General features: G+C 48.1%; 1 protein-coding gene across 1 annotated transcript in view; it reads left to right on the top strand.

Moving 5' to 3' along the window:
* NDUFAB1 (NADH:ubiquinone oxidoreductase subunit AB1) overlaps nucleotides 1-26,868 on the top strand; it is a 61,876-nt gene extending 35,008 nt beyond the window's left edge. Inside the window, exons 3-5 of the mRNA XM_063934756.1 lie at nucleotides 19,890-19,977; nucleotides 25,241-25,360; nucleotides 26,736-26,868. Of these exons, the coding sequence (XP_063790826.1) occupies nucleotides 19,890-19,977; nucleotides 25,241-25,332 (180 nt within the window). The 3' untranslated portion in view covers nucleotides 25,333-25,360; nucleotides 26,736-26,868. The remainder of the gene's footprint in view (nucleotides 1-19,889; nucleotides 19,978-25,240; nucleotides 25,361-26,735) is intronic.
* The last annotated feature ends 765 nt before the right edge of the window (nucleotides 26,869-27,633 follow it).

The raw sequence follows: 27,633 nt of genomic DNA, 5'->3' as shown, positions 1-27,633 counted from the left end.
TTGTGTTTCCAGGGGCAATGGACCAAGGAAGAAGTTACCTGCCAGTAAATATATTGGAACTTCGGGCCATATACATGGCACTGATTCAGGCAAAGGGATATTCTTCGGGGAAAACCAGTTCAGATCCGCTCTGACAATGCGACGGCAGTAGCGTACCTCAACCATCAGGGAGGAACTCGCAGCCCGAAAAGCGATGAAGGAGGAAAGTCACATACTAAAGTAGGCAGAACTTCATCATCCAGCCTTGTCCGCAGTGTTCGTTCCGGGAGTCCTAAACTGGGAAGCGGATTTTCTCAGTCGACACGTTATTCAGGCAGGCGAATGGGCTCTACACCCGGAGGTCTTCCAGACTCTAGTAGACAAGTGGGGGTTGCCAGAGAGATCTCATGGCGTCCAGTCAGAACAACAAAGTTCTCGCATACGGGTCAAGAACAAAGGATCCCAGAGCGATCTTTGTGGATGCCCTGCCTGTGAGATGGGGCTTTTTTCTGGCTTCCTCCAATCACCCTATTACCCAGGGTGGTGAGAAAGATAAAGCAAGGAAAGGGTGCCGTGATACTAATATCTCTGGCTTTGCATTGGTACACAGATCTGCAGAGAATGTTGATGGATGGCTCCACTCCTGCTCCCTCAACGTCCAGATCTACTGATGCAGGGTCCTTGTTATCACAGATATCTGGATCGACTGTCTTTGATGGCGTGGCTCTTGAAACCTCTATACTGAAGTCGAGTATTCTCACAACAGGTAATTCAAACAATGCTCAGAGCAAGGAATCCTTCCTCAGCTCGCATTTATCACTGAATATGGCAAGCCTATATTCATTGGTGCAGTGAATGGAAAATGCAACCTAGGTCTTTAAGAGTTTCCAGGGTCTTGGCATTCCTTCAGTTAGGAATGGATAAAGGTTTGAAGGTGGCTTCCTTGAGAGGTCAAGTGATGTGCGTACTTTTTTTTTCCAAGGAATGCTATACATTCAACCTCCTTTTGTTCCTCCTACAGTGCCTTGGAACTTAAATTTAGTCCTAAAGGCCCTTCAAGTTGCCCCATTTGAACCACTTAACAAAGTGGATCTTAAATTGTTGACAGCTAAAGTTTTTTTTCTACTGGCCATGGCATCAGCTAGAAGAGTGTCAGATTTAGGGACATTGTCATGTCATTCCCCATCTCTGATTTTTTTTTTTTTTTTTAAATCCAGATAAAGCAGTTCTCAGAACTAGATCTGGGTATCTTCCTAAGGTGGTGTCTAAATTCTACCTTAACGAAGAAATTGTAGTCCTGGCTTTCCAGGTAGCGGGCCTTTCTGCGGGAGATGCATCGCTGGATGTGGTCCGTGCCTTAAGGATCTATGTGGATCATACCAGTGCCATCAGATAGACCGATTCTCTCTTCATTCTCTACGGATTTCACAAGAGAGGATGGCCTGCTGATAAGCAGACACTGGCAAGGTGGCTTTGGATGACGATTTCAGAAGCATATTCTCAAGCTGTTCTCCCTGTTACGGCTAATGTATCTGCTCACTCTACTTGTAAGGTAGGTCCGTCATGGACAGCACAACGTGGTGTTCAGGAGAACAGATATGTAAGGCAGCCACATGGTCTTCCATTAACACATTCATTAGACATTATGCCATGGATACCTTTTGCCTCTCACTACGCTGAATTCGGGCGAAGGATTCTCCTGTCCAATCAGGAGCGTCCCCACCACTAATAATTGCTTTGGGAAATCCCAATGTTATCCTGTGGATAACCTGTGGACCCTGCCGGAGAAATATACATTATGGTAAGAACTTACGGTTGATGACTGTATTTCTCTAGTCCACAGGATCCCACCCTGACGCACCTGATTTGAGGATCCTTTTACTCACTAACCTCTTCCCTCTTGTACGAAAGAGTGTGCATGTGTGTTCTTCTCGCCTGATTATGGCTATCTATGATGCTCCTGCCTTGAGCTTTGGGAATACAACTGATTTGCCTGAGGCAGGAGGCGGGGCTATATGGACTGGCCCGCTGCATGCTGGGAGGCCGAAAAGCTTTGACCGATTGGTGCAAATCTGCTGTCACTTCATCATATCCCAATGTTATCCTGTGGAACCTGTGGAATTGGAAGAAATACCGTTATCAACGTTAAGTTCTTACCATAACGTATATTTCTCTGACGTCCTAGTGGATGCTGGGACTCCGTCAGGACCATGGGGATTAGCGGCTCCGCAGGAGACAGGGCACAAAAATAAAAGCTTTAGGACTAGGTGGTGTGCACTGGCTCCTCCCCCTATGACCCTCCTCCAAGCCTCAGTTAGGTTTTTGTGCCCGTCCGAGCAGGGTGCAATCTAGGTGGCTCTCCTAAAGAGCTGCTTAGAAAAAGTTATTAGGTTTTTTATTTTCAGTGAGTCCTGCTGGCAACAGGCTCACTGCAACGAGGGACTTAGGGGAGAAGAAGTGAACTCACCTGCGTGCAGGATGGATTGGCTTCTTAGGCTACTGGACACCATTAGCTCCAGAGGGATCGAACACAGGCCCAGCCATGGAGTCCGGTCCCGGAGCCGCGCCGCCGACCCCCTTGCAGATGCCGAAAAGTGAAGAGGTCCAGAAACCGGCGGCAGAAGACTTTTCAGTCTTCATGAGGTAGCGCACAGCACTGCAGCTGTGCGCCATTGTTGTCAGCACACTTCACACCAGCGGTCACTGAGGGTGCAGGGCGCTGGGGGGGGGTGCCCTGGGCAGCAATGATAATACCTTGTTCTGGCTAAAAATACATCACATATAGCCCCTGGGGCTATATGGATGTATTTAACCCCTGCCAGGTCTCACAAACACCGGGAGAAGAGCCCGCCGAAATAGGGGGCGGGGCCTATCTCCTCAGCACACAGCGCCATTTTCCTGCACAGCTCCGCTGCGAGGAAGGCTCCCAGGACTCTCCCCTGCACTGCACTACAGAAACAGGGTAAAAAAACAGAGAGGGGGGGCACTTTTTTGGCGATATTGATATATTAAGCTGCTATAAAGGAAACAACACTTCTGTAGGGTTGTTCCTATATATTTATAGCGCTTGGGTGTGTGCTGGCAAACTCTCCCTCTGTCTCCCCAAAGGGCTAGTGGGGTCCTGTCTTCGATAAGAGCATTCCCTGTGTGTCTGCTGTGTGTCGGTACGTGTGTGTCGACATGTATGAGGACGATGTTGGTGTGGAGGCGGAGCAATTGCCGGTAATGGTGATGTCACCCCCTAGGGAGTCGACACCGGAATGGATGGCTTTGTTTATGGAATTACGTGATAATGTCAGCACGTTACAAAAATCAGTTGACGACATGAGACGGCCGGCAAACCAGTTAGTACCTGTCCAGGCGTCTCAGACACCGTCAGGGGCTGTAAAACGCCCTTTACCTCAGTCGGTCGACACAGACCCAGACACGGACACCGAATCTAGTGTCGACGGTGAAGAAACAAACGTATTTTCCAGTAGGGCCACACGTTATATGATCACGGCAATGAAGGAGGCTTTGCATATCTCTGATACTGCAAGTACCACAAAAAGGGGTATTATGTGGGGTCTGAAAAAACTACCTGTAGTTTTTCCTGAATCAGAGGAATTGAATGAAGTGTGTGATGAAGCGTGGGTTAACCCCGATAGAAAACTGCTAATTTCAAAGAAGTTATTGGCATTATATCCTTTCCCGCCAGAGGTTAGGGCGCGCTGGGAAACACCCCCTAGGGTGGATAAGGCACTCACACGCTTATCAAAACAAGTGGCGTTACCGTCTCCTGAAACGGCCGCCCTCAAGGATCCAGCTGATAGGAGGCTGGAAACTACCCTGAAAAGTATATACACTCATACTGGTGTTATACTGCGACCAGCCATCGCCTCAGCATGGATGTGCAGTGCTGGGGTGGTTTGGTCGGATTCCCTGACTGAAAATATTGATACCCTGGATAGGGACAGTATTTTATTGACTATAGAGCAATTAAAGGATGCTTTTCTTTATATGCGAGATGCTCAGAGGGATATTTGCACTCTGGCATCGAGTGTAAGTGCGATGTCCATATCTGCCAGAAGAAGTTTATGGACGCGACAGTGGTCAGGTGATGCGGATTCCAAACGGCATATGGAAGTATTGCCGTATAAAGGGGAGGAATTATTTGGGGTCGGTCTATCGGATTTGGTGGCCACGGCAACAGCCGGGAAATCCACCTTTTTACCTCAGGTCCCCCTCCCAACAGAAAAAGACACCGTCTTTTCAGCCGCAGTCCTTTCGTTCCTATAAGAACAAGCGGGCAAAAGGACAGTCATATCTGCCCCGAGGCAAAGGAAAGGGTAAGAGAGTGCACCAAGCAGCTCCCTCCCAGGAGCAGAAGCCCTCCCCGGCTTCTGCAAAGCCCTCAGCATGACGTTGGGGCTTTACAAGCGGACTCAGGGGCGGTGGGGGGTCGACTCAAGAATTTCAGCGCACAGTGGGCTCACTCACAGGTGGACCCCTGGATCCTGCAGGTAGTATCTCAGGGTTACAGGTTGGAATTCGAGAAGTCTCCCCCTCGCCGGTTCCTAAAGTCTGCTCTGCCAACGTCTCCCTCAGACAGGGCGACGGTATTGGAAGCCATTCACAAGCTGTATTCTCAGCAGGTGATAGTCAAGGTACCCCTCCTACAACAGGGAAAGGGGTATTATTCCACACTATTGTGGTACCGAAGCCGGACGGCTCGGTAAGACCTATTCTAAATCTGAAATCTTTGAACCTGTACATACAAAAATTCAAGTTCAAGATGGAGTCACTCAGAGCAGTGATAGCGAATCTGGAAGAAGGGGACTTTATGGTGTCCCTGGACATCAAGGATGCTTACCTGCATGTCCCAATTTGCCCTTCACATCAAGGGTACCTCAGGTTCGTGGTGCAAAACTGTCATTATCAGTTTCAGATGCTGCCGTTTGGATTGTCCACGGCACCTCGGGTCTTTACCAAGGTAATGGCCGAAATGATGTTTCTTCTGCGAAGAAAAGGCGTATTAATTATCCCTTACTTGGACGATCTCCTGATAAGGGCAAGGTCCAGAGAACAGCTGGAGGACGTAGTAGCACTAACCCAAGTAGTGCTGCAACAGCACGGGTGGATTCTGAATTTTCCAAAATCTCAATTGACCCCGACGACACGTCTGCTGTTCCTGGGAATGATTCTGGACACGGTTCAGAAAAAGGTGTTTCTTCCGGAGGAGAAAGCCAGGGAGTTATCCGAACTTGTCAGGAGCCTCCTAAAACCAGGAAAAGTGTCTGTGCATCAATGCACAAGAGTCCTGGGAAAAATGGTGGCTTCTTACGAAGCGATTCCATTCGGCAGATTCCACGCACAAACTTTTCAGTGGGATCTGCTGGACAAATGGTCCGGATCGCATCTGCAGATGCATCAGCGGATAACTTTGTCTCCACGGACAAGGGTGTCTCTTCTGTGGTGGTTGCAGAGTGCTCATCTGTTAGAGGGCCGCAGATTCGGCATACAGGACTGGGTCCTGGTGACCACGGATGCCAGTCTGAGAGGCTGGGGAGCAGTCACACAGGGAAGAAAACCCCTGCTTCAGGGTCAGCCGGTGTTGATCCAGTCGGACAACATCACGGCAGTCGCCCACGTAAACAGACAGGGCGGCACAAGAAGCAGGAGGGCAATGGCAGAAGCTGCAAGGATTCTTCGCTGGGCGGAAGATCATGTGATAGCACTGTCAGCAGTGTTCATTCCGGGAGTGGACAACTGGGAAGCGGACTTCCTCAGCAGACACGATCTACACCCGGGAGAGTGGGGACTTCATCCAGAAGTCTTCCACATGATTGTGAACCGTTGGGAAAAACCAAAGGTGGATATGATGGCGTCCCGCCTCAACAAAAAACTGGACAGGTATTGCGCCAGGTCAAGAGACCCTCAGGCAATAGCTGTGGACGCTCTGGTAACACCGTGGGTGTTCCAGTCAGTGTATGTGTTTCCTCCTCTGCCTCTCATACCAAAAGTACTGAGAATTATACGGCAAAGGGGAGTAAGAACGATACTCGTGGCTCCGGATTGGCCAAGAAGAACTTGGTACCCGGAACTTCAGGAGATGCTCACGGAAGATCCGTGGCCTCTACCTCTAAGACGGGACCTGCTTCAGCAGGGACCGTGTCTATTCCAAGACTTACCGCGGCTGCGTTTGACGGCATGGCGGTTGAACGCCAAATTCTAAGGGAAAAAGGCATTCCGGAAGAGGTCATCCCTACCCTGGTAAAAGCCAGGAAGGAGGTGACTGCACAACATTATCACCGCATTTGGAGAAAATATGTTGCGTGGTGTGAGGCCAGGAAGGCCCCGACGGAGGAATTTCAACTGGGTCGATTCCTACATTTCCTGCAAACAGGATTGTCTATGGGCCTCAAATTAGGGTCCATTAAGGTTCAAATTTCGGCCCTGTCGATTTTCTTCCAGAAAGAATTGGCTTCAGTTCCTGAAGTCCAGACTTTTGTAAAAGGAGTACTACATATACAGCCCCCGGTTGTGCCCCCAGTGGCTCCGTGGGATCTTAATGTAGTTTTGGATTTTCTCAAATCCCATTGGTTTGAGCCACTCAAATCGGTGGATTTGAAATATCTTACATGGAAAGTAACCATGCTACTGGCCCTGGCTTCAGCCAGGAGAGTGTCAGAATTGGCGGCTTTATCGTATAAAAGCCCATATCTGATTTTCCATTCGGACAGGGCAGAACTGCGGACGCGTCCTCACTTTCTGCCTAAGGTGGTTTCAGCGTTTCACCTGAACCAGCCTATTGTGGTGCCTGCGGCTACTAGCGATTTGGAGGATTCCAAGTTGCTGGACGTTGTCAGGGCATTGAAAATATATATTTCAAGGACGGCTGGAGTCAGAAAATCTGACTCGCTGTTTATACTGTATGCACCCAACAAGCTGGGTGCTCCTGCTTCTAAGCAGACGATTGCTCGTTGGATTTGTAGCACAATTCAACTTGCACATTCTGTGGCAGGCCTGCCACAGCCTAAATCTATCAAGGCCCATTCCACAAGGAAGGTGGGCTCATCTTGGCGGCTGCCCGAGGGGTCTCGGCATTACAACTCTGCCGAGCAGCTACGTGGTCGGGGGAGAACACGTTTGTAAAATTCTACAAATTTGATACCCTGGCTAAAGAGGACCTGGAGTTCTCTCATTCGGTGCTGCAGAGTCATCCGCACTCTCCCGCCCGTTTGGGAGCTTTGGTATAATCCCCATGGTCCTGACGGAGTCCCAGCATCCACTAGGACGTCAGAGAAAATAAGATTTTACTTACCGATAAATCTATTTCTCGTAGTCCGTAGTGGATGCTGGGCGCCCATCCCAAGTGCGGATTGTCTGCAATACTTGTACATAGTTATTGTTACAAAAAAATCGGGTTGTTATTGTTGTGAGCCGTCTGTTCAGAGGCTCCTACGTTTGTCATACTGTTAACTGGGTTCAGATCACAGGTTGTACGGTGTGATTGGTGTGGCTGGTATGAGTCTTACCCGGGATTCAAAATCCTTCCTTATTGTGTACGCTCGTCCGGGCACAGTATCCTAACTGAGGCTTGGAGGAGGGTCATAGGGGGAGGAGCCAGTGCACACCACCTAGTCCTAAAGCTTTTATTTTTGTGCCCTGTCTCCTGCGGAGCCGCTAATCCCCATGGTCCTGACGGAGTCCCAGCATCCACTACGGACTACGAGAAATAGATTTATCGGTAAGTAAAATCTTATTTTCCACTTCAACCAGACCGGTTGTCTCAGGGTCACTGTCTACACCCGGACCTAGCCTGTCTGTCTTTGATGGCATGGCTCTTGAGTCATCCCTCCTGAGGTCCAGTGGTTTCTCTCGCTCTGTGGTCTAGACCATGCTCAGAGTGCGGAAGCCGGCCTCCGCCCGTATCTATTACTGTGTGGCATACCTACTTCCAGTGGTTCTCTGCAGGAAGGTATGACCCTCTGGTTTTTAGAGTTTCCCGAATCTGTGCCTTTCTTCAAGCTGGATTGAACCTTGGACTCCCCTTGGCCTCTGAAGGTGCACGTGTCTGCTCTTTCAGTCTGGTTCCAGCGCTGAATTGCTCCACTGCCAGAAGTTTGCACCTTTCTTTAGGGTGTCCTCCGTATTAAACCTCCCTTTATCCCTCCAGTAGCTCCGCAGGATTTGTCATTGGCACTTCAGGAGTCTCTGTTTGAACCCCTGGAATCAGTGGATCTCAAATGGCTAACAGCAAAGACTCTTCTTCTTGCTGTTGCATCTTCTCATAGGGTGTCAGATTTTTGGGCGCTCTCCCTTTCTGATCTTTCATCTGGACAAGGCTGTTTTATAAACACGTCCTGGTTTCCACCCTAAGGTAGTCTCCCGTTTCCACCTTAACGGATAAATAGTGGTACCGGCCTTCCAATCACCAGATATCTCTTGTCAGGAGAGGCTTCTTTGGATGTGGCCCGTGCCCTGTGGATCTATGTAGATCATACCAGCTCCATTTGGAAATTGGATTCCCTATTTGTCCTCTATGGATTCCACAAGAGGGCTGGCCAGCTGACAAACAGACTCTGTCCAGATGGCTTTGCATGATCTTGCAGGCTGTTCTACCTGTGCTGTATACAGTTTGCTCATTCTACTCGCTTTGTGGGTCTTTCGTGGGTAGCCCGCCGTGACGTGTCTGCCGAACAACTCTGCAAGGCGGCCACGTGGTCTTCTCTCCACAACTTTCTCAGGTTCTATGCCTCTGATACATTTGCCTTTCAGGATGCTTCATTTGGATGCCGGATTCTCCTTTCAGCTCAGGCGTGTACCTGCCCTTGAACAACTGCTTTGGGACATCCCCATTGTCTCCACTGTGGACCTCTATGGACCCTGTAGAAAAAGAGTTATGGTAGACTTACCTTTGTTAACTTTTTCAAAGTCCACAGGGCGCCCACTCTGACGCACCTGACATCTGTGGGTTTTTCCTCTTGGTCATTGGTTTTCTTCTCTGTTGTGTGAGAGTGTGATTCTTGTGTGTACCAGTCTTCCTTCTCTCCTATCCTGCTCTTGTTGAGCAAACTGATTTGCCTCGGGCTGTGGGCAGGGTATGGGGGGGGAGGACTGGCGCATCCTGGGATATGTAAAGCTTTAACTGTTTAGTGCCCTTTCCCCACCACCACCTACACACCCACTGAGTTCCCAGTGAACCTATGGTCTTTGAAGAAAAGAGTTAACAAAGGTAAGTCTACCATAACTCCTCCTTTTTTATTTATTTTTATTTATTTATTTTTGTACATATTGTCAGTTTTGATCATTTTGTTTAATTCTTGTAAGTGCCTACCGAATTTATTAATTTAGAATGATTAAAATATCGAAATAATACAGGGTACAGTGTGGCCTAATTCAATGTATAGTAAACTACTCCTATGCCGTTTTCCCTTCTGTGTTTATTGCAGATGGGACCAGTGCAGGTCAGGCTAGAGAAGTGTCTTCACAGACTACTTCTACAGTTGCGCCAAACAACCTCTGCGGCACGCCAGATCCCATGCGACTTGGCTTGCACCGAGCATCTTTTTAGTTGGAATGTGCATCTTAGTCGTAATGCAATTCAGCAACTGCTTCACAAGCCTGATTGATTTGACTTGCGACACTTGTACATCTGTGTGCGAATGAGTCTGAATCTGTATACAAAATGCTATGACGACCCTGTGTGCTTCATCTGCGACTTTGTACATATTTAAAACTTATTCCTGTTTGGTAATAAGTCGCAGCCTAGCGTCTCCAGTACAGAGTGGTGTTTCCCAGCTTCTGTGGGGCCAAAAAGACGCAAATTCAAAGAAAGTCACTATACTAAACTGATCTGTGCGGCTCCATGGTGCCAGGAGTGTATGAGGACACATCTGTATATACTGTTGGAGCATTTATATAGCCAGTGGTTGCAGATATGGTGGGGGATAATAATGGACTCCTTTGCGGACACAGACGTGCCTGCGTATATAGGGGGTCATTCTGACCCGATCGCATGCTGCAGTTTATTGCAGTGGTGCGATCGGGTCAGAACTGCGCATGCACCAGCGCTGCAGTGCGCCGGCGCATGCCAGACGGCCGAATGCCGTCAGCCCGCTACGCTCGTCTGTGCCTGATTGACAGGCAGAGGTGGTCGCTGGGCGGGGTGAATGGCGGAACGGTGGCGTTTGCCGGCCTTTTCGTGGGCGCGGTCCGGCCAACGCAGGCGTGGCCGCACCGAGCGGGGGGTGGGCTGCAGCGACTGCATGACGTCCCACGCAGCCGCTGCGGGCCGGGGAGCGATGAGTAGCTTCCGGCCAGCACGCTAAAGCTGCGCTGGTCGGGAGCTACTCTTGAAGTGCAAAGGCATCGCCGCTGAGCAATGCCTTTGCACATCTGCGGGGGGGAGGGGGGGGGGGGCACTGACTTGCGGGGTGGGATAGCCCTGTGCTGGGCGTTTCCCCACATGTCAGTGTGAATGATCGCAGCTGTGCTAAATTTAGCACAGCTACGATCATCTCTGGATGACCCCTATTGTCGCTTCTGAGTCTTTTGTGGATCTTTCTTTGGAGACACCTATGGCCTGTGGCTCTAAGCCATCTCAGTGTATTTAGACGCACCCTCGCAATGTGCACCAGCCCTAAGGCAGACGCAGTCTCTCTGTCCAAACATGGCCTCTTTGTGAGCGGTATTGTGTCTTTAGATGCAGCCACTGTCGTCAACACGCCTGCTTCTGGCTAGGCCACATCTCCCTCTGTACCTGTCAGGAACATCCACTGAAAATCACTCGTTTACAAATTTGTTCTTAGTCTCTGAGCAGAAACAAAAGGGACACATGCGCAGATTTACACATTGTCCGCTTGCATAACGTTGTGGTTAAAGCCCTGTCTATCTGCACAGCTGACTGCCACCTTCAACTAGTCATCCATAGGGTTTGGGTTTTTCAAATAATTTATCAAACAACATAAAAAAATATATATGTGAGCATCCAGTGATGATGTCTGCATAGGAACCCCTGTGTGTGATGGCTCCTGGTATACCAGCTGGGGCTGATGCATGTATTCTGCTGACCAGTCACCCTTCTGGGATAGTTAACCAAAATCACTTGATAATTCCATCAAAATCAGTCTATCGCAGGAGTTCCTCTGGGACAAGACACGCACTGGTGTATTGCTTTAGAGAACGTCTGCTAGAACAGACTGTTTATGGTTTTCAGATAACTGAAGACAAACCTTTAATCATGGTGACTTAGGTTTACGACCACATCACCTACAGTATGTCATGTGGGTTTTTTTCATCCGTATGTCCCTTGTAGTAGAACATTTTGGGAATTAGCACTTTGGGGAACACTACCATGTACCTGAACTTGAGAAAAAAATGTTTTCCTCCTTTTTAAAACCGTCCTTTCTCAGTGAATAATCTCAAATTTGGCACAGGCTGGCTTCCGGTGGTGGCCGGGATGGCCGCATGTTCACCGAGCTCCCATTGTCTGCTCTCCACCGCATTCCAGTAAGCACAGACTACAGCCAACTCTGTGGGAACCGAGTGATGCGTCCTCTGGGACCCTGACACCAGAGCATGGAAGTTGGCTGTGACAACACCATGGGCTCCCCTGCCTGAGCCCCTGCTAGGCACGCTGCTGTCCCCAGGATCCACCGGGTGTCCCTGAAGTGCGTGCCTGATTGTATTGTCAGCAGAGGCACCCCGACCACAGAGTGCCCGGCTGCTGCAGGAGGAAGAGCTGGAGAATCCAAGATCAGGATTCCCCCTCCCTGTCGCCATACCGGGGCCTTCCGCGCCTGGGTACGCCTCTCCACTGCCTGCACTTAACAGGAGCTAAAGATTGCCGGAATTCTGGCCAGGGTCATTGCTGGGAGGGGGCAATTGCCAGCCCACACACCAACAGTACCCTGTACTCCTGGTGGAGGCGAGAGGAAGAAGCGCAAAGACCGGAAATTGCCATCTTCCAGCCAACACACTTCCATACTGCTGACTTCCCCCTGCCTCTGATGCCACCCCCACCCCCAAAAGCGGCTAACCAAATCTTTATTGCCCTTACCATGAAGAACCCTTTCCACAACATAGGAAAGGGTTCTTCACGGTAAAGGGCAAAAAAGGTTTGGAACTCCCTGCCGGAGAGGGTAATAATGGCAGACTCTGTAAATGTATTTAAAAGCGGATTGGACAAATTCCTAACTGGTAAATGTATCCAGGGCTATAGCGTTTAACATACGGACATTACATCATCTGGGAGTGGTAAGAATCATTGTTTCTCTGACGTCCTAGTGGATGCTGGGTACTCCGTAAGGACCATGGGGAATAGACGGGCTCCGCAGGAGACTGGGCACTCTTTAAAGAAAGATTAGGTACTACATCTGGTGTGCACTGGCTTCTCCCTCTATGCCCCTCCTCCAGACCTCAGTTAGAATCTGTGCCAGGCCTGAGCTGGATGCACTTAGTGGGCTCTCCTGAGTTCAAAAGTATTTGTTAGGTTATTTATTTTCAGTGAGATCTGCTGGCAACAGACTCACTGCTACGTGGGACTTAGGGGAGAGAAGCAAACCTACCTGCTTGCAGCTAGCTTGTGCTTCTAAGGCTACTGGACACCATTAGCTCCAGAGGGATCGAACACAGGGCCCGACCTCGATCGTCCGTTCTCAGAGCCGCGCCGCCGTCCCCCTTGCAGAGCCAGAAGACGGAAAATACCGGAGAAAATCGGCGGCTGAAGACTCCGGTCTTCAATAAGGTAGCGCACAGCACTGCAGCTGTGCGCCATTGCTCCCACAGCACACCACACGCTCCGGTCACTGGTGGGTGCAGGGCGCTGGGGGGGGGGGGGGGCGCCCTGGGCTGCAATTAGTATACCTTTAATGGCAAACTGCACATAAAACCGTTCTAAACTGTATATGTGCCTAATCCCCCGCCATAATTTTCATTAAAAAAGCGGGAGAAGCCCGCCGCTGAAGGGGCAGGGCTATCTTCCTCAGCACAGCCAGCGCCATTTTCTCTTCACAGCTCCGCTGGAAGGACGCTCCCCAGGCTCTCCCCTGCAGTATACACTACAGAAAGGGTAAAAAAGAGAGGGGGGGCACACAAATTTAGGCGCATATTGTGATATAAGCAGCTATTGGGGGAAAATTCACTTGTGTATAGTGTCTATCCCTCTGTTATATAGCGCTCTGGTGTGTGCTGGCATACTCTCTCTCTGTCTCCCCAAAGGACTTTGTGGGGTCCTGTCCTCGGTCAGAGCATTCCCTGTGTGTGTGTGTGTGTGTGTGTGCGGTGTGTCGGTACGGCTGTGTCGACATGTTTGATGAGGACGCTTACGTGGAGGCGGAACAGGTGCCGATAAGTGTGATGTCGCCCCCTGCGGGCCGACACCTGAGTGGATGGATATGTGGAAGGTATTAACCGACAGTGTCAACTCCTTGCATAAAAGGTTCGATGACGCAGCTTTGGGACAGGCGGCATCTCAGCCCGCGCCTGCCCAGGCATCTCGGAGGCCATCAGGGGCTCAAAAACGCCCGCTACCTCAGATGGCAGACACAGATGTCGACACGGAGTCTGACTCCAGTGTCGACGAGGATGAGACAAATGTACAATCCACTAGGGCCATCCGATGCATGATTACGGCAATGAAAAATGTGTTGCACATTTCTGACATTAACCCGGTTACCACAAAAAAGGGTATTATGTTTGGGGAGAAAAAGCAGCCAGTGACTTTTCCCCCATCTGATGAGTTAAATGAATTGTGTGAAGAAGCGTGGGGTTCCCCAGATAAGAAATTAGTGATTTCTAAGCGGTTACTAATGGCGTACCCTTTCCCGCCAATGGATAGGTTACGCTGGGAGACATGCCCTAAGGTGGACAAGGCGCTCACACGCTTATCAAAAAAGGTGGCACTGCCTCCTCAGGATACGGCCGCCTTAAAGGAGCCTGCAGATAGAAAGCAGGAGGCTATCCTGAAGTCTGTATATACACACTTGGGTACTATACTGAGACCTGCTATTGCTTCAGCATGGATGTGTAGTGCTGCAGCAGCGTGATCTGATTCCCTGTCTGATAACATTGATTCCCTGGACAGGGACACTATATTGCTAACCATAGAGCATATTAAAGACGTAGTCTTATAATATATGAGGGATGCACAGAGGGACATTTGCCGGCTGGCATCTAGAATTAATGCAATGTCCATTTCTGCCAGGAGAGTATTATGGACTCGGCAGTGGACAGGTGATGCTGATTCTAAAAGGCACATGGAAATTTTGCCTTATAAGGGTGAGGAATTGTTTGGGGACGGTCTCTCGGACCTAGTATCCACAGCGACAGCTGGGAAATCGACTTTTTTACCTCAGGTTCTCTCACAGCCTAAGAAAGCACCGTATTATCAAGTACAGTCCTTTCGGCCTCAGAAAGGCAAGCGGGTTAGAGGCGCGTCCTTTCTGCCCAGAGGCAGGGGTAGAGGGAAAAAGCTGCACCAGACAGCCAGTTCCCAGGAACAAAAATCCTCCCCTGCTTCCACTAAGTCCACCGCATGACGCTGGGGCTCCACAGGTGGAGCCAGGTGCGGTGGGGGCCCGTCTCCGGAACTTCAGCGACCAGTGGGTTCGCTCACAGGTGGATCTCTGGGTTCTACAAGTGGTATCTCAAGCTGGAGTTCGAGACGTCTCCCCCTCGCCGTTACCTCAAATCAGCCTTGCCAGCTACTCCCCAGGACAGGGAGGTAGTACTGGCTGCAATTCACAAGCTGTACCTCCAGCAGGTGATAATCAAAGTTCCCCTTCTTCAACAGGGACGGGGTGACTATTCCACAATGTTTGTGGTACCGAAACCAGACGGTTCGGTGAGACCCATTCTAAATTTGAAATCCTTGAACACTTACATAAGGAAGTTCAAGTTCAAAATGGAATCGCTCAGGGCGGTTATTGCAAGCCTGGAAGAGGGGGATTATATGGTATCACTGGATATCAAGGATGCTTACCTACATGTCCCCATTTACCCACCTCACCAGGTGTACCTCCGTTTTGTGGTACAGGACTGCCATTACCAATTCCAGACGTTGCCGTTTGGTCTGTCCACGGCACTGAGGGTATTTACCAAAGTAATGGCCGAAATGATGATACTCCTTCGAAAGAAGGGAGTTATAATTATCCCGTACTTGGACGATCTCCTTATAAAGGCGAGGTCCATGGAGCAGTTGTTGGTCGGAGTAGCACTATCTCAGGAAGTGCTACAACAGCACGGCTGGATTCTGAATATCCCAAAGTCGCAGCTGGTTCCTACGACGCGTCTGCTGTTCCTGGGTATGATTCTGGACACAGAACAGAAGGTGTTTCTCCCGGAGGAGAAGGCCAAGGAGTTGTAATCTCTGGTCAGAGACCTCCTGAAACCAAAACAGGTGTCGGTGCATCACTGCACGTGAGTCCTGGGAAAGATGGTAGCTTCTTACGAAGCAATTCCCTTCGGCAGGTTCCATGCAAGGATCTTTCAGTGGGATCTGTTAGACAAGTGATCCGGATCGCATCTTCAGATGCATCTGCTGATCACCCTGTCCCCGAGGGCCAGGGTGTCTCTGCTGTGGTGGCTGCAGAGTGCTCATCTTCTCGAGAGCCGCGGATTCGGCATACAGGACTGGGTCCTGGTGACCACGGATGCAAGCCTCCGAGGTTGGGGAGCAGTCACTCAGGGAAGAAACTTCCAAGGACAATGGTCTAGTCAGGAGACTTCCCTACACATAAATATTCTGGAACTAAGGGCCATTTACAATGCCCTAAGTCAGGCAAAACCCCTGCTTCAAAACCAGCCGGTGCTGATTCAGTCAGACAACATCACGGCGGTCGCCCATGTAAACCGACAGGGCGGCACAAGAAGCAGGATGGCGATGGCAGAAGCCACAAGGATTCTCCGATGGGCGGAAAATCACGTGATAGCACTGTCAGCAGTGTTTATTCCGGGAGTGGACAACTGGGAAGCAGACTTCCTCAGCAGGCACGACCTCCACCCGGGAGAGTTGGGACTTCATCCAGAAGTCTTCCAGCTGATTGTAAATCGTTGGGAAAGGCCACAGGTGGACATGATGGCGTCCCGCCTCAACAAAAAGCTAAAAAGATAGTGCGCCAGGTCAAGGGACCCTCAGGCGATAGATGTGGACGCTCTAGTGACACCGTGGGTTTATGTGTTCCCTCCTCTTCCTCTCATACCAAAGGTACTGAGGATAATAAGAAAGAGAGGAGTAAGAACTATACTCATCGTTCCAGATTGGCCAAGAAGGACTTGGTACCCGGAACTACAAGAATGATCTCAGAGGACCCTTGGCCTCTGCCGCTCCAACAGGACCTGCTACAGCAGGGGCCCTGTCTGTTCCAAGACTTACCGCGGCTGCGTTTGATGGCATGGCGGTTGAATGCCGGATCCTGATGGAAAAGGGCATTCCGGTTGAAGTCATTCCTACGCTGATAAAAGCTAGGAAGGATGTGACAGCAAAACATTATCACCGCATATGGCGAAAATATGTTGCTTGGTGTGAGGCTATGAAGGCCCCAACAGAAGAATTTCAGCTGGGTCGATTTCTGCACTTCCTATAGTCAGGAGTGACTATGGGCCTAAAATTGGGATCCATTAAAGTCCAGATTTCGGCCCTGTCTATTTTCTTTCAAAAAGAACTGGCTTCACTGCGTGAAGTTCAGACGTTTGTTAAGGGAGTGCTGCATATTCAGCCCCCTTTTGTGCCTCCAGTGGCACCTTGGGATCTCAACGTTGTGTTGGATTTCCTAAAATCACATTGCTTTGAGCTACTTCAGACCGTGGAGTTGAAATATCTTACGTGGAAAGTGGTCATGCTTTTGGCCTTGGCTTCGGCTAGGCGTGTCAGAATTGTCGGCTTTGTCATGTAAAAGCCCCTATCTGATCTTCCATATGGACAGGGCAGAATTGAGGACTCGTCCCCAATTTCTCCCTAAGGTGGTATCAGCGTTTCATTTAAACCAACCTATTGTGGTGCCTGCGGCTACTCGGGACTTGGAGGCTTCCAAGTTGCTGGATGTAGTCAGGGCCCTGAAAATCTATGTTTCCAGGACGGCTAGAGTCAGAAAAACTGACTCGCTGTTTATCCTGCATGCACCCAACAAGCTGGGTGCTCCTGCTTCTAAGCAGACTATTGCTCGCTGGATCTGTAGCACGATTCAACTTGCACATTCTGCGGCTGGACTGCCGCATCCTAAATCAGTCAAAGCCCATTCCACGAGGAAGGTGGGCTCTTCTTGGGCGGCTGCCCGAGGGGTCTCGGCTTTACAACTTTGCCGAGCTGCTACCTGGTCGGGATCAAACACGTTTGCAAAATTCTACAAGTTTGATACCCTGGCTGAGGAGGACCTTGAGTTTGCTCATTCGGTGCTGCAGAGTCATCCGCACTCTCCCGCCCGTTTGGGAGCTTTGGTATAATCCTTACGGTCCTTACGGAGTACCCAGCATCCACTAGGACGTCAGAGAAAATAAGATTTTACTCACCGGTAAATCTATTTCTCGTAGTCCGTAGTGGATGCTGGGAGCCCGTCCCAAGTGCGGATTTCTGCATTACTTGTATATAGTTATTACTTAACTATAGGGTTTTTTGTTCTGAGCCATCTGTTTAGTGAGGCTCAGTTTGTTGTTCATACTGTTAACTGGGTATAGTTATCACGAGTTGTACGGTGTGATTGGTGTGGCTGGTATGAGTCTTACCCTGGATTCCAAATCCTTTCCTAGTATGTCAGCTCTTCCGGGCACAGTTTCCCTAACTGAGGTCTGGAGGAGGGGCATAGAGGGAGGAGCCAGTGCACACCAGATGTACCTAATCTTTCTTTAAAGAGTGCCCAGTCTCCTGCGGAGCCCGTCTATTCCCCATGGTCCTTACGGAGTACCCAGCATCCACTACGGACTACGAGAAATAGATTTACCGGTGAGTAAAATCTTATTTTTCATTTGGTACTAAGCCATTACTTCAGCAGACACATTATAATATGAATATATTAATGCAGAATACAGGTTGAACCCGATGGGCAGTTTGCCTCTTTTCAACCTCACTGACTATGTAACCATTATGCTTCTCACTCTGCTGCCAGGCTGCTTCCCTGCACCATGCTACCTACCCGAACAGCAGCCCCTCTCTCCAGCTACTGCCAGACACCCTCCACCCCACCGTGCTGGGTCGCTGGCATCAGTGTGCGCCACAGAGGCTTTTGTGCTCCCTACGACAGGCTGGCTCCTCCTTGGGGCCGCAGCAACACTGCAGATCCGGGACTATGTTTGCTTTTATTATAACCCTGTTTTAACCCACATAATTTACCCCCGGAAGCCTTTTTGCTGTTAGCTGTGGGGTTTTTTTTTATATAATAATATAACCTTGTATATCCTACTACTACACACGTCTGTTGTCCCATATGTGCCTCTGGTCCATGTATGGCTTATTTCCCGCAACATAACCTTCGCAGTGCGCCCAACATGGCTGCCCAACATGGCTGCCTGACCTGGGGTGCTCGCGAATGGGTTGAAAATTACATGGATCTGACTTATGTTGGGACACTACCCCTAGCGTTACACTACCACCACCCATTTTCTGTCATCTCTTCTAGGCGTGACCTATTCTACCCAGGGTAATCCTACGTAGTGCGCCCAAGATGGCTGGCTCACCTGGCACTTTTCATGGGTGGAATAGATGGCCCCTGAAAGTTATTACCCAAAATGTCCTCACCAACCCTGCGTTATGCTTATTGTGTTCCCTAAGTTAGTAGTTCATTATTTCTGTATGTTTTTTAACTACTTATGCCTTTGTTCTATGTACCATGTTTTGATGTACTGTATGTAAAGAGACTTTAAGTCCCATGGGAGAAAAGCACTATATAAATAAAAGTAGTAATCTGTATTGTAAACGCTTTTCAGCGTGCAAAGCACAAATGACCTCTGGAGGGCGCCAAGTATCAGTAATTTCATAAAAGAAAGTGCAGAACTCTCAAACCGTATGCAAGTTAGGTTAGATGGAGGTGAAATAAAGTGGATACTGTCCAATCACTGGGGAAAATTACGATTTGCCAAAATTTACAATCTTGCTGCAACTCATCAGATTTTTATTTTTATTTTTTTGTTGTAATCCTTTTCCTGCATCAGAAAACGCAGAATATCTCAGATTTTGGCAAATCACTCTTCATTAATCCCACTGGTAATGGTTTCCACCGAAAAGAAATATTACCTTTTGAGGAACTATGTTGGCTTGATGAAACCTAATTTGCTCAAAGGTTAGATGCTCTCGAAGAGTGTATGTAACTACATCTTCAGCTGAGGAGCGAGACTGCTGCACCAAGCGTCTTTCTCTGTCTAAATGTGCTTTTTATTTGCATAAAGAAAACACGGAGCAACAAAACTCTTTTGGTAGATCACACTCAATTTGTACGTATGTGTGTGACGGAGTCTGAATCTGTGTAAAAAGGGCGCAGATGCTGAGACTTTCTCATGCAAAGTTCTGTTGAGCTTAATATTGCCACTTTGGGGTTAATGTCACAGCCCAGTGTCTCTAGTACAGATGTAGTCACGCTCATCGTGGCTACACCTGCCGGCTGCATGCGCTCCCGGCCTTGCCGTGCCAAGTTTGATCTTTTGCTGCCCCATTCACTTTGAAAACGAGGCGCAAATGCGCCTAGATGTTGCCACAATGAGCGGTGTTTCGCCGCATATGGCTTATAGCTCCTAATTGTATGAGGACACAACTGTGTCCGGCCCCACAGCTGTTGCACCAGGCGAGATTGGCTGATGTGCAGGGCTCTTGTAGAGTCACAGTGGACCTGCGCACGCTGCCGCTCTGCATCACTCCATCTCAGACATTAGATTGGCTCTTTTGTGTCCCCCCCCACCACTGCGTAGTTGGCCTCTTTCTGATGCTTTGCTCTCTCTTCCAGCTCGCAATCAACTCTCATTTCATGAAAGACCTGGGATTGGATAGTTTGGACCAAGTTGAGATAATCATGGCAATGGAGGACGAGTTTGGTAAGCAAGCACTCCCCACCTAAATAAGACGTAACAAACATCTGTGTGCCCTGGAAAGTGCATAATGTAAAGCACGTGTCAAGGCGGTCAGCTGTAAGTAAATTGCTACCAGGTGCAGGAATGAATCTTGTGTTGGCCCATGTATAAAGAAGATTGTGTGCTACAGAACTATATATTTAAGACCTTTAATGGATGGTATGTGGGGAGTGGGGCGCAGGGGGTTTCATGAATTAGCATTAGAGCATATCAATAGTTCTGTTCAGCCCTGTTTGCGTCGTCATGTTGCTCTTGACAGAGGAAGTCACAGATGCAGGGAAACAAATGTGAAGTCAAATGATTAAAATATACAAATGTATTGTATATTATTTACAAAAAAAAGACGAGGAGAAAGTGCATAGAGGGGTAACTAAAGCATTATAGAAGGTTTTGTGTAAAAGCTGATACTGCCCCATTTAGATTTATTTACATAATTAAATATTAAGATGGAATTTAATCATAGTGTATGCATATATTAATGGTCCATATGAAAAGTCCTGGGACAACCTGCTCAGTTTAAGGCCTTAAGACCAGCCATAGTGGCCAGAAGGGTTCTTTACTGTAAGAGCTGTGAAAACCTAACCTGTCCTCCCGCACAAGCGATTATTGCCAGATTCCAGTAAATGGTAACACTGAGTTGGCCATTGTTCTAATGATACACAATGTACAGGGTAGCCGACGGTAATTACACAGTATACAGCGTTTACCAATATGGGGTCATGAAGAAATATTTCTGCTCTTAAGGAAAATTGGTCCATGCTATAGGATTGTTACAGGATTTCTGTTTTCCTCTGGATCAGCTGGGGGATGAGTAATTGCAGATGAGAAGTGGAAGTTGTATGCCTTGTTGCTTTATTATTAAATCCCGAAGTCATTTCTCATTTTGGCCTGTCCCGTTCAGTTTTGGTAATTCCATTATTTAAATCCTAGAAAACAAAGGAGCAGCGTTGGGAATTGGATCATGAACACACTATATATTTGAACAAGGTCGAGTTTCCAGATGAGCCTGAAATTTAGCAGATAATATATCCTTGGTACTTTGGCTGTGTAGTGTACTGAATGTGTTGCTGGCATCAGGCTAAGGAGACATGCACGTGGAGCATGTAAACTATTGTGTCCTCCGAGTCGTAGTAGTTTGTTAGCTGGGAAGTTGGAGTCGTGAAAACTGCTGCTGGAGGGGGGGTTCTTTATAAAAAGATCCATTATTTGGTGTTGGGCTTATGGTGACAAACATACTCTAGTGACATATAGGACTGTATTTTATGGATTTAGGAGATTGAATCCTGCTACTGTGTAAAATACTTGGAAATACAACTAGCAGCAGCATGTCCTTTTCTGCTTGTAACGGAGAATAGTCCCGTTCTTGTCACCACTTACAATACACCCTCTCACCACTAGGCGGCAGACTCGCAGCACTTGTTTTTGTTAGATGTCAGCAGGGTTTTCATAGATGGTTTTTCCTTGCATGCATACGTGGGAGACATACTAAATGTGGCTGTGCATTGTGGCGTTTATGTTCGGCCTTGCATTGTGCTGGTTTATCAGCATTTAGCCATTTTTCCTATTGTAATAACAGGACAGCAGCAATAAATCAGGGCTGATAAATAGCCACTGTATTTCATTAGTGAATAAATGTATTTGACGCAGGTGTTCTGTTTTTGCTGAACAATCAATTGATTCATGTCTGTGCTGTTTTTGGTGGATGCTGTCCCCTCTCTCTCGGTGAGCCCCGGTTGCCTGCCTCTGTAGTGGGTCCCATCCTAGCTGTTATACCTGCGATATAAAGTCCGTTACCAAGGGGCAGATTTATTAAGCCTGGTGAAGTGATAAAGTGGAAGGTGATAACGCACCAGCCAATCAGCTCCTAGCTGCATGTTACCTGTTATTTCAACTTAGATGCCGTAATCCTCAGATCATCTCCTTCACCTCTGATGCTGAACACTTGGAAGTAGTATTGGTATTATCTAAGTGGATGGAAGGTTTCACTCCAAGGCACCCCAAACGCTGTCCTGCTGCTCATCCTGCCTGGGTCTGACTCTGCGCCTCATTATAGGTCATTAGTAACTGCCCTGAGCTTTTCTCTGGCCCGGATTCTGCTGTGCCATGGGGATGGGGGATCATGCACCACATAGCTCAGCTTTAGTCATCAACAATACAGAATTCCACACACGGTGCATGACCTTTATTCCTTGCCTCCAGCTCAGACTTATCCTTGCTCTGCTTTCCACCCTGGTGTGATACGTTCTGCTGGGATACATACGTTTTGTCAATGTTGATGCTGTCAACAGTCAGTGTGTCGGCAGCATTATTTTGACAGGAGATTGCCAACACTGATCTAATGTTGTTTAAGGCACTGTAATGGGGTTGGCATTGCAGCTTTAAAAGGTGATGCTTTGTGATAATGTGTAATGTTATAATGTCAACTCAGGTTATTTATTACCACTTATTTATATAGCGCACACACATTCCGCAGCGCTTTACAGAGTTTGGAGCAGATGTATTAAGCCTGCAGAAAGGATAAAGAAGTGATAAGTGCAAGGTGATAACGCACCAGCCAGTCAGCTCCTGTCATTTTACAAATCCGTAAGGACTGGCTGGTGCATTTTCACCTTGCGCTTATCACTCCTTTTTCACGTCTCCAGGCTTAATACATCTGCCCCAATATTTGGCCATTCACATCAGTCCCTGCCCCAGTGTAGCTTACAGTCTATATTCCATACCGCATGTACACGCACACACTTACACGCAAGGGTTGATTTTGTTTGGAGCCAGTTAACCTACAAGTGTATTTTTGGATTGTGGGAGGAAACCAGAGTGTACCCAGAGCAAACCCACGCAAGCATGGGGAGAATATACAAACTCCACACAGTTAGGACCAAGGTGGGAATCGAACCCCTGACCTCAGTGATGTAAGGCAGTTACACTGCTTTAACTTTAGAACGGTGTCTACAATCTCCCATCAATATGATTCTGTCGACAGCATCAACATTGACAAAGCAACCGCTTCCCATTCTGCTGCTGGGAGACCTGACAGCCAGGGGAAGACGTTGGTCTCCTAGATCAGTGGTTCTCAACCGCGGTCCTCAAGTAGCCCCAACAGTTCATGTTTTCTAGGTCTCCTCACAGGATTGCAAGTGAAATAATTAGCTCCACCTCTGGGTCTTTTAAAATGTGTCGGTGAGTAATGTAAAAGTGTATAGACTGGGATGGAACCTGTCCGTTCTTCTGACCCATATCCGATTTCCCCCACAATATACTAAGTGGAGAAGTTGCCCATGGCAACCAATCAGCTGCTCTGTATGATTTTATAGTATGCAAATTATAAGTGTTACTTCAATGCTGATTGGTTCTTCTCCACTGGCTCACTTCTCCACAGTTTTCACTGCTTCATGAATAGACCCCTGAACAGAATGTGGTGTCATTGGTTGTGAGAGCAGCTTTGAAGCAGATGCCAGCTCTCAGCACACCACCGTAAAATTGATGTGTAGTCTTCTACGCTTGTAAATTCCTCGGTCATCACATATGATGGACACGGCAGGGCGGTGCACACCCCCTGGTGCCGGCCGTTCAGGCATCTAAAGGGGCTTCAGACTACATTGCAGATGACAGTTCCACTGCAGCCTTTCAGAACAAAAACATTTGACCTAATTATTTTTGCTGTTCTGCAGAAAGCGATGTTTAATCATTGCCATTCTGTGTCTGTGACCACCGCATCCCCTTCAGCGATAGATATTTGTGATGATCTGTGTTACTAGGACATTCTCAGCTGAGGACATGTTTTTCTATGCATGCCCTGATCTCTCCTCCTTCCCCCCCCCTTCCACATGGGTTGCTAGGAGACTGGAGTGTGCGCAAGCATTGGTAAACATGTGCACGGAGGCAGGCAGTGCAGCCAGCAAAGAGCACACTTACCCAGAGTACAGGTGCGGAAAATCAGTTCAATTAAATTGCAGGACTCTGGCATTAGAATTTATTAGGCAGCAGCGGCGTTTCATTACCTAGAACATCTGCGCAAAGTGCACTTAACAAAACACCGTTACCTTTTCAACTGAAGAAGGGCAGTCATCCACTGTATTTAAGTACAGCAATCCGCTTCCTCTGCTCACTGGTGCTATCCTGGTAGCCTGCAGGGTGTGCTGGATTTTGCTTAACGGAGCAAGGGCGCTGAAAGCTGCCATTACTCTACTCCCTAAATCAGAGAGGTGTGCTGTGGTTCCCGTAATGGCTAAACAGTCACCGTTCCCTACCTCTGCCCTAAACATTACCTTTGCCATGTATATGATAAAATAAATACACACTACTCCTGTTGCCTTAGTACACCGAGTGGAGAATTGTATAGCAGGGGGAAGTAAGATCTTCAGACCAGACACGGGTGTGCTAGGTATGACTGGGCTGCTGCTCTTTGTAGTTCACCCACTGTTAGCGCAAGTCCGAGGTACCAAAGCTTTAATAAACTATTTTTTCGCAGTGAAAAATTCTATTTTCACCACTTGATAAGATTTTCTTGGCATTAGTCAGCACTGTGGGGACAATGATGAGGCTGCTTTAGTACTATTAAACAGTTTTTGCCAGCAGTAGCGCTCCTCACCCTTTCATCAATTGGCCTATCAATGAGGATGGCGCTCAGACTGATTAGGGCAGTGATGTGAGGAGAGGAATTGAGGCAGCAGTGGGTTATAGTAGAAGTCCCCCATCAGCACAGAGCATATCAGGAGATGCACGATAAGGCTCCATGTGACATAATGTGAGGGGATACATACCAATTGCCTGCAGACGGGATCCCGGCTGTCATTCTCCTGACAACGGGATCCCGTCTGCCAGAATACTGGCAGCGGGGCAAGTGCTAGAAAGCCCCTTGCAGGCTCGCCACGCTGCTTCCACTTTTGCCATAGGTTATAGTCTCCCTCTATGGGTGTCGTGGACACCCACAGAGGGAAAATAGCCTATCTCGCCGGTACTCCGGCTGCAACATTTCACCACCTGTCAGGGATTCCGGCATCTGTATTGTGACGGCCGGGATCCCGACTGGCTGTATGGTAGCCGCTTCCCAATGTGAGGAGGGGAATGGAGGCAGCAGGGGAGTCAGACTGAGAGATGGCGGAAGGAGCAGGGTCCCCAAAGTTTGAGTTTTGATGTGAAGGTCCTGTTGAACTTTTGTAAGAAAATTGTGGTATCAGACGCACCTCTGTATAAAATAAATGTGACGCCCCTGACTTCTTCCATGCAGGCTTTGAGATTCCGGATGCTGATGGTGAGAAGCTCATGACTCCACAGGAGATAGTAGATTACATTGCAGATAAAAAGGATGTGTATGAATGAAATACACGTGTCAATCTCTCCGTTCTTTGTAAGTATGGCCGTTGTCCTTTCACGTTAGTCAGCTGGTCTAGCTCTGATCACCAGGAGCATAAACTGCTGAATACAGTCGCTCACTCACATATATACAAACACACATACTCATATACACACACACACACACACACACACACACACACTCATAAAATCACACACACATACTCTGTTGCATTTTGAATCCCCTGCTTTGGACTGGTGAATTACCTGCTGGATATTCAATACTCATATGGCAGGCATTTGGCACTTGCACTGCTTGCTATTTGCAGGCCTATCTAAGCATTTACAGAAGTCTCCATGACACACAGGTACATAAAGACCAGAGTTGAATGCATTTTGTGCAAACATTGTCCCGGAGATGCATCCACCTTGGGGGGTATTTCAGACGCACAGGATGCATTGTGTGAAATTACATTGTAAGCCATAATGATTATAAGTGAAGTCTCATTGCCGTATTAATATACACATAATATAATGAAGTGTCAAATATACATGAGGTTATAGTACATTGATGATGTCATTAATACATGTGGAGTTTTATTTTCTATATAGAATGTAATTTGTTACAAATACACCCCCACCCCCCTAATTGTAGTTTATGGCTTTACAAAATCCAATAGGAATCCTCTTCCTTGTAGTTATCAACCGGCCAATCAGTAATCCAGATAGATGTTACAACTTAATATTGCCGCAGTGCTAATGAACGAAGGGGACAGTACACAAGCAGCCAATCTGAAGGAGCTAGTTGGTGCTGCTGGTGTCCTCACCAATGTGTTTTTACACCCAGCCACTGGTACCAGCAATGGAACAATTTCTAACTGTGCTGGGTGCAAGGCTCTTCAGGTTACATCCTATGTATACACGGCCCTTCCTGTATATTCGGCGCTTGCTCTTCCCTGTTTATGCGTATTTGGCCGCAAATCTAAGTTGCATTCTGTTCTGCATATGGAGGCATATCTGTGAGTGTATGCAGAACAGAAAAGGCCTGCCTCTAATTCACAATAATCAACTAGACAACTGTAAATGTTAGCCAGACTGTGTACATTCCTCCAGGTTCATCAGCAAGTTTGGTTATGGCTTGTGGACACTCTTAGAGAACGGAGAGCCTCTATGTTTTATTAGATCTGTATTGATAGAGCATGTTGATGGTATCTAAGCCGACATAGCAGCATTGGGAATAGATGCCCTGTAAGGTAAAATATATTGGTGTATTAGAGTCCTTTAATGTGAAATAGTTTCAGATTTATGGCAGAGAAAAGGTTCCATTGCTGTTTATAGTTTGGGTCATATGTGTCTGTAGCAGAATCTGTCCTTTGCCCAACAGCTGTGTCCACGATATCTCTGCTAATTCTGTCTCTCTTCCTCTGCAGGTAGCTGGGATGGGCGAGCTCTGACCTCGCCTGCATGCTGTGGCGCCATGACTGCAGTCACCACCTCTTCCAGGATCCTGTATTTAAACTGTCTGAATGTGTTGGCCTTTAATAAATGTAAAACAAAAAACTGCTTTCATGTACATTGGTCATTACTGAATGAAATTATAGAACACTGCTGGCATAAACCATTAAAAAACCAACCCACCTCCCCCCAGTACATCACACAGTTGTTGCCCTGTGTTTCTAAAGGTTTAGTGGGCAATTCTTTTCTCCGCGATGGGCTTCCGCAAAAGTTGCGATGGCGTTCCGGTGATGTAGCTTCGCTTATTTTTCCTCACACCCCATAGAACTGTGCAAGAAAAAGAGTGCGGATTGCTTGCTTGACAATTGCCAAGCTTAAATGGTACTTGTACTTTTTCCACTGGGGCATTGGCAGTGGACACTGGGGCATTGGCCTGGCACTAAAACAATAAATTCTGAGCTGGCTCCTCCCCCTCCTTATCCCAGCCTGGAGAGCTCAGTTTTTTCAAAGTGCCTATGGGAGCTGGGTCACTTCTTGAAGCTGCCAGTTAGCATCTATTTATTTTTATTTTTTTTATGTGGGTCAGCAGTCTTTGCCTTCATCGTCTGTTTGACCACTGGACTCAGGGTTTCAGCAGTCTCTCCCTTAGTTCTCTTTGCCTTGGTTTCGGTTTTCATACAGTGGAATCTGTCTGGGGATGTCTCCAGTATTGCATTGTCCTCTAGTAGATGAAAGAAGACAGGATTTTTGTACTTACCAGTAAAATCCCTTTCTCCTATTCCATGGAGGACACCGGGCGCCCTCCCAGCGCTATATGTTTTGGTCTGTTCTCTTTCCACCTTCTGGTTCTTAGGGGTCGGCCTGTTGTCCAGA

Source organism: Pseudophryne corroboree, chromosome 7 (genome assembly GCF_028390025.1).
Source record: "Pseudophryne corroboree isolate aPseCor3 chromosome 7, aPseCor3.hap2, whole genome shotgun sequence".
Lineage (NCBI taxonomy): Eukaryota > Metazoa > Chordata > Amphibia > Anura > Myobatrachidae > Pseudophryne > Pseudophryne corroboree.
Note: the sequence above shows the minus strand (reverse complement) of the source record. Positions and strands in the feature narration are given on the sequence as shown.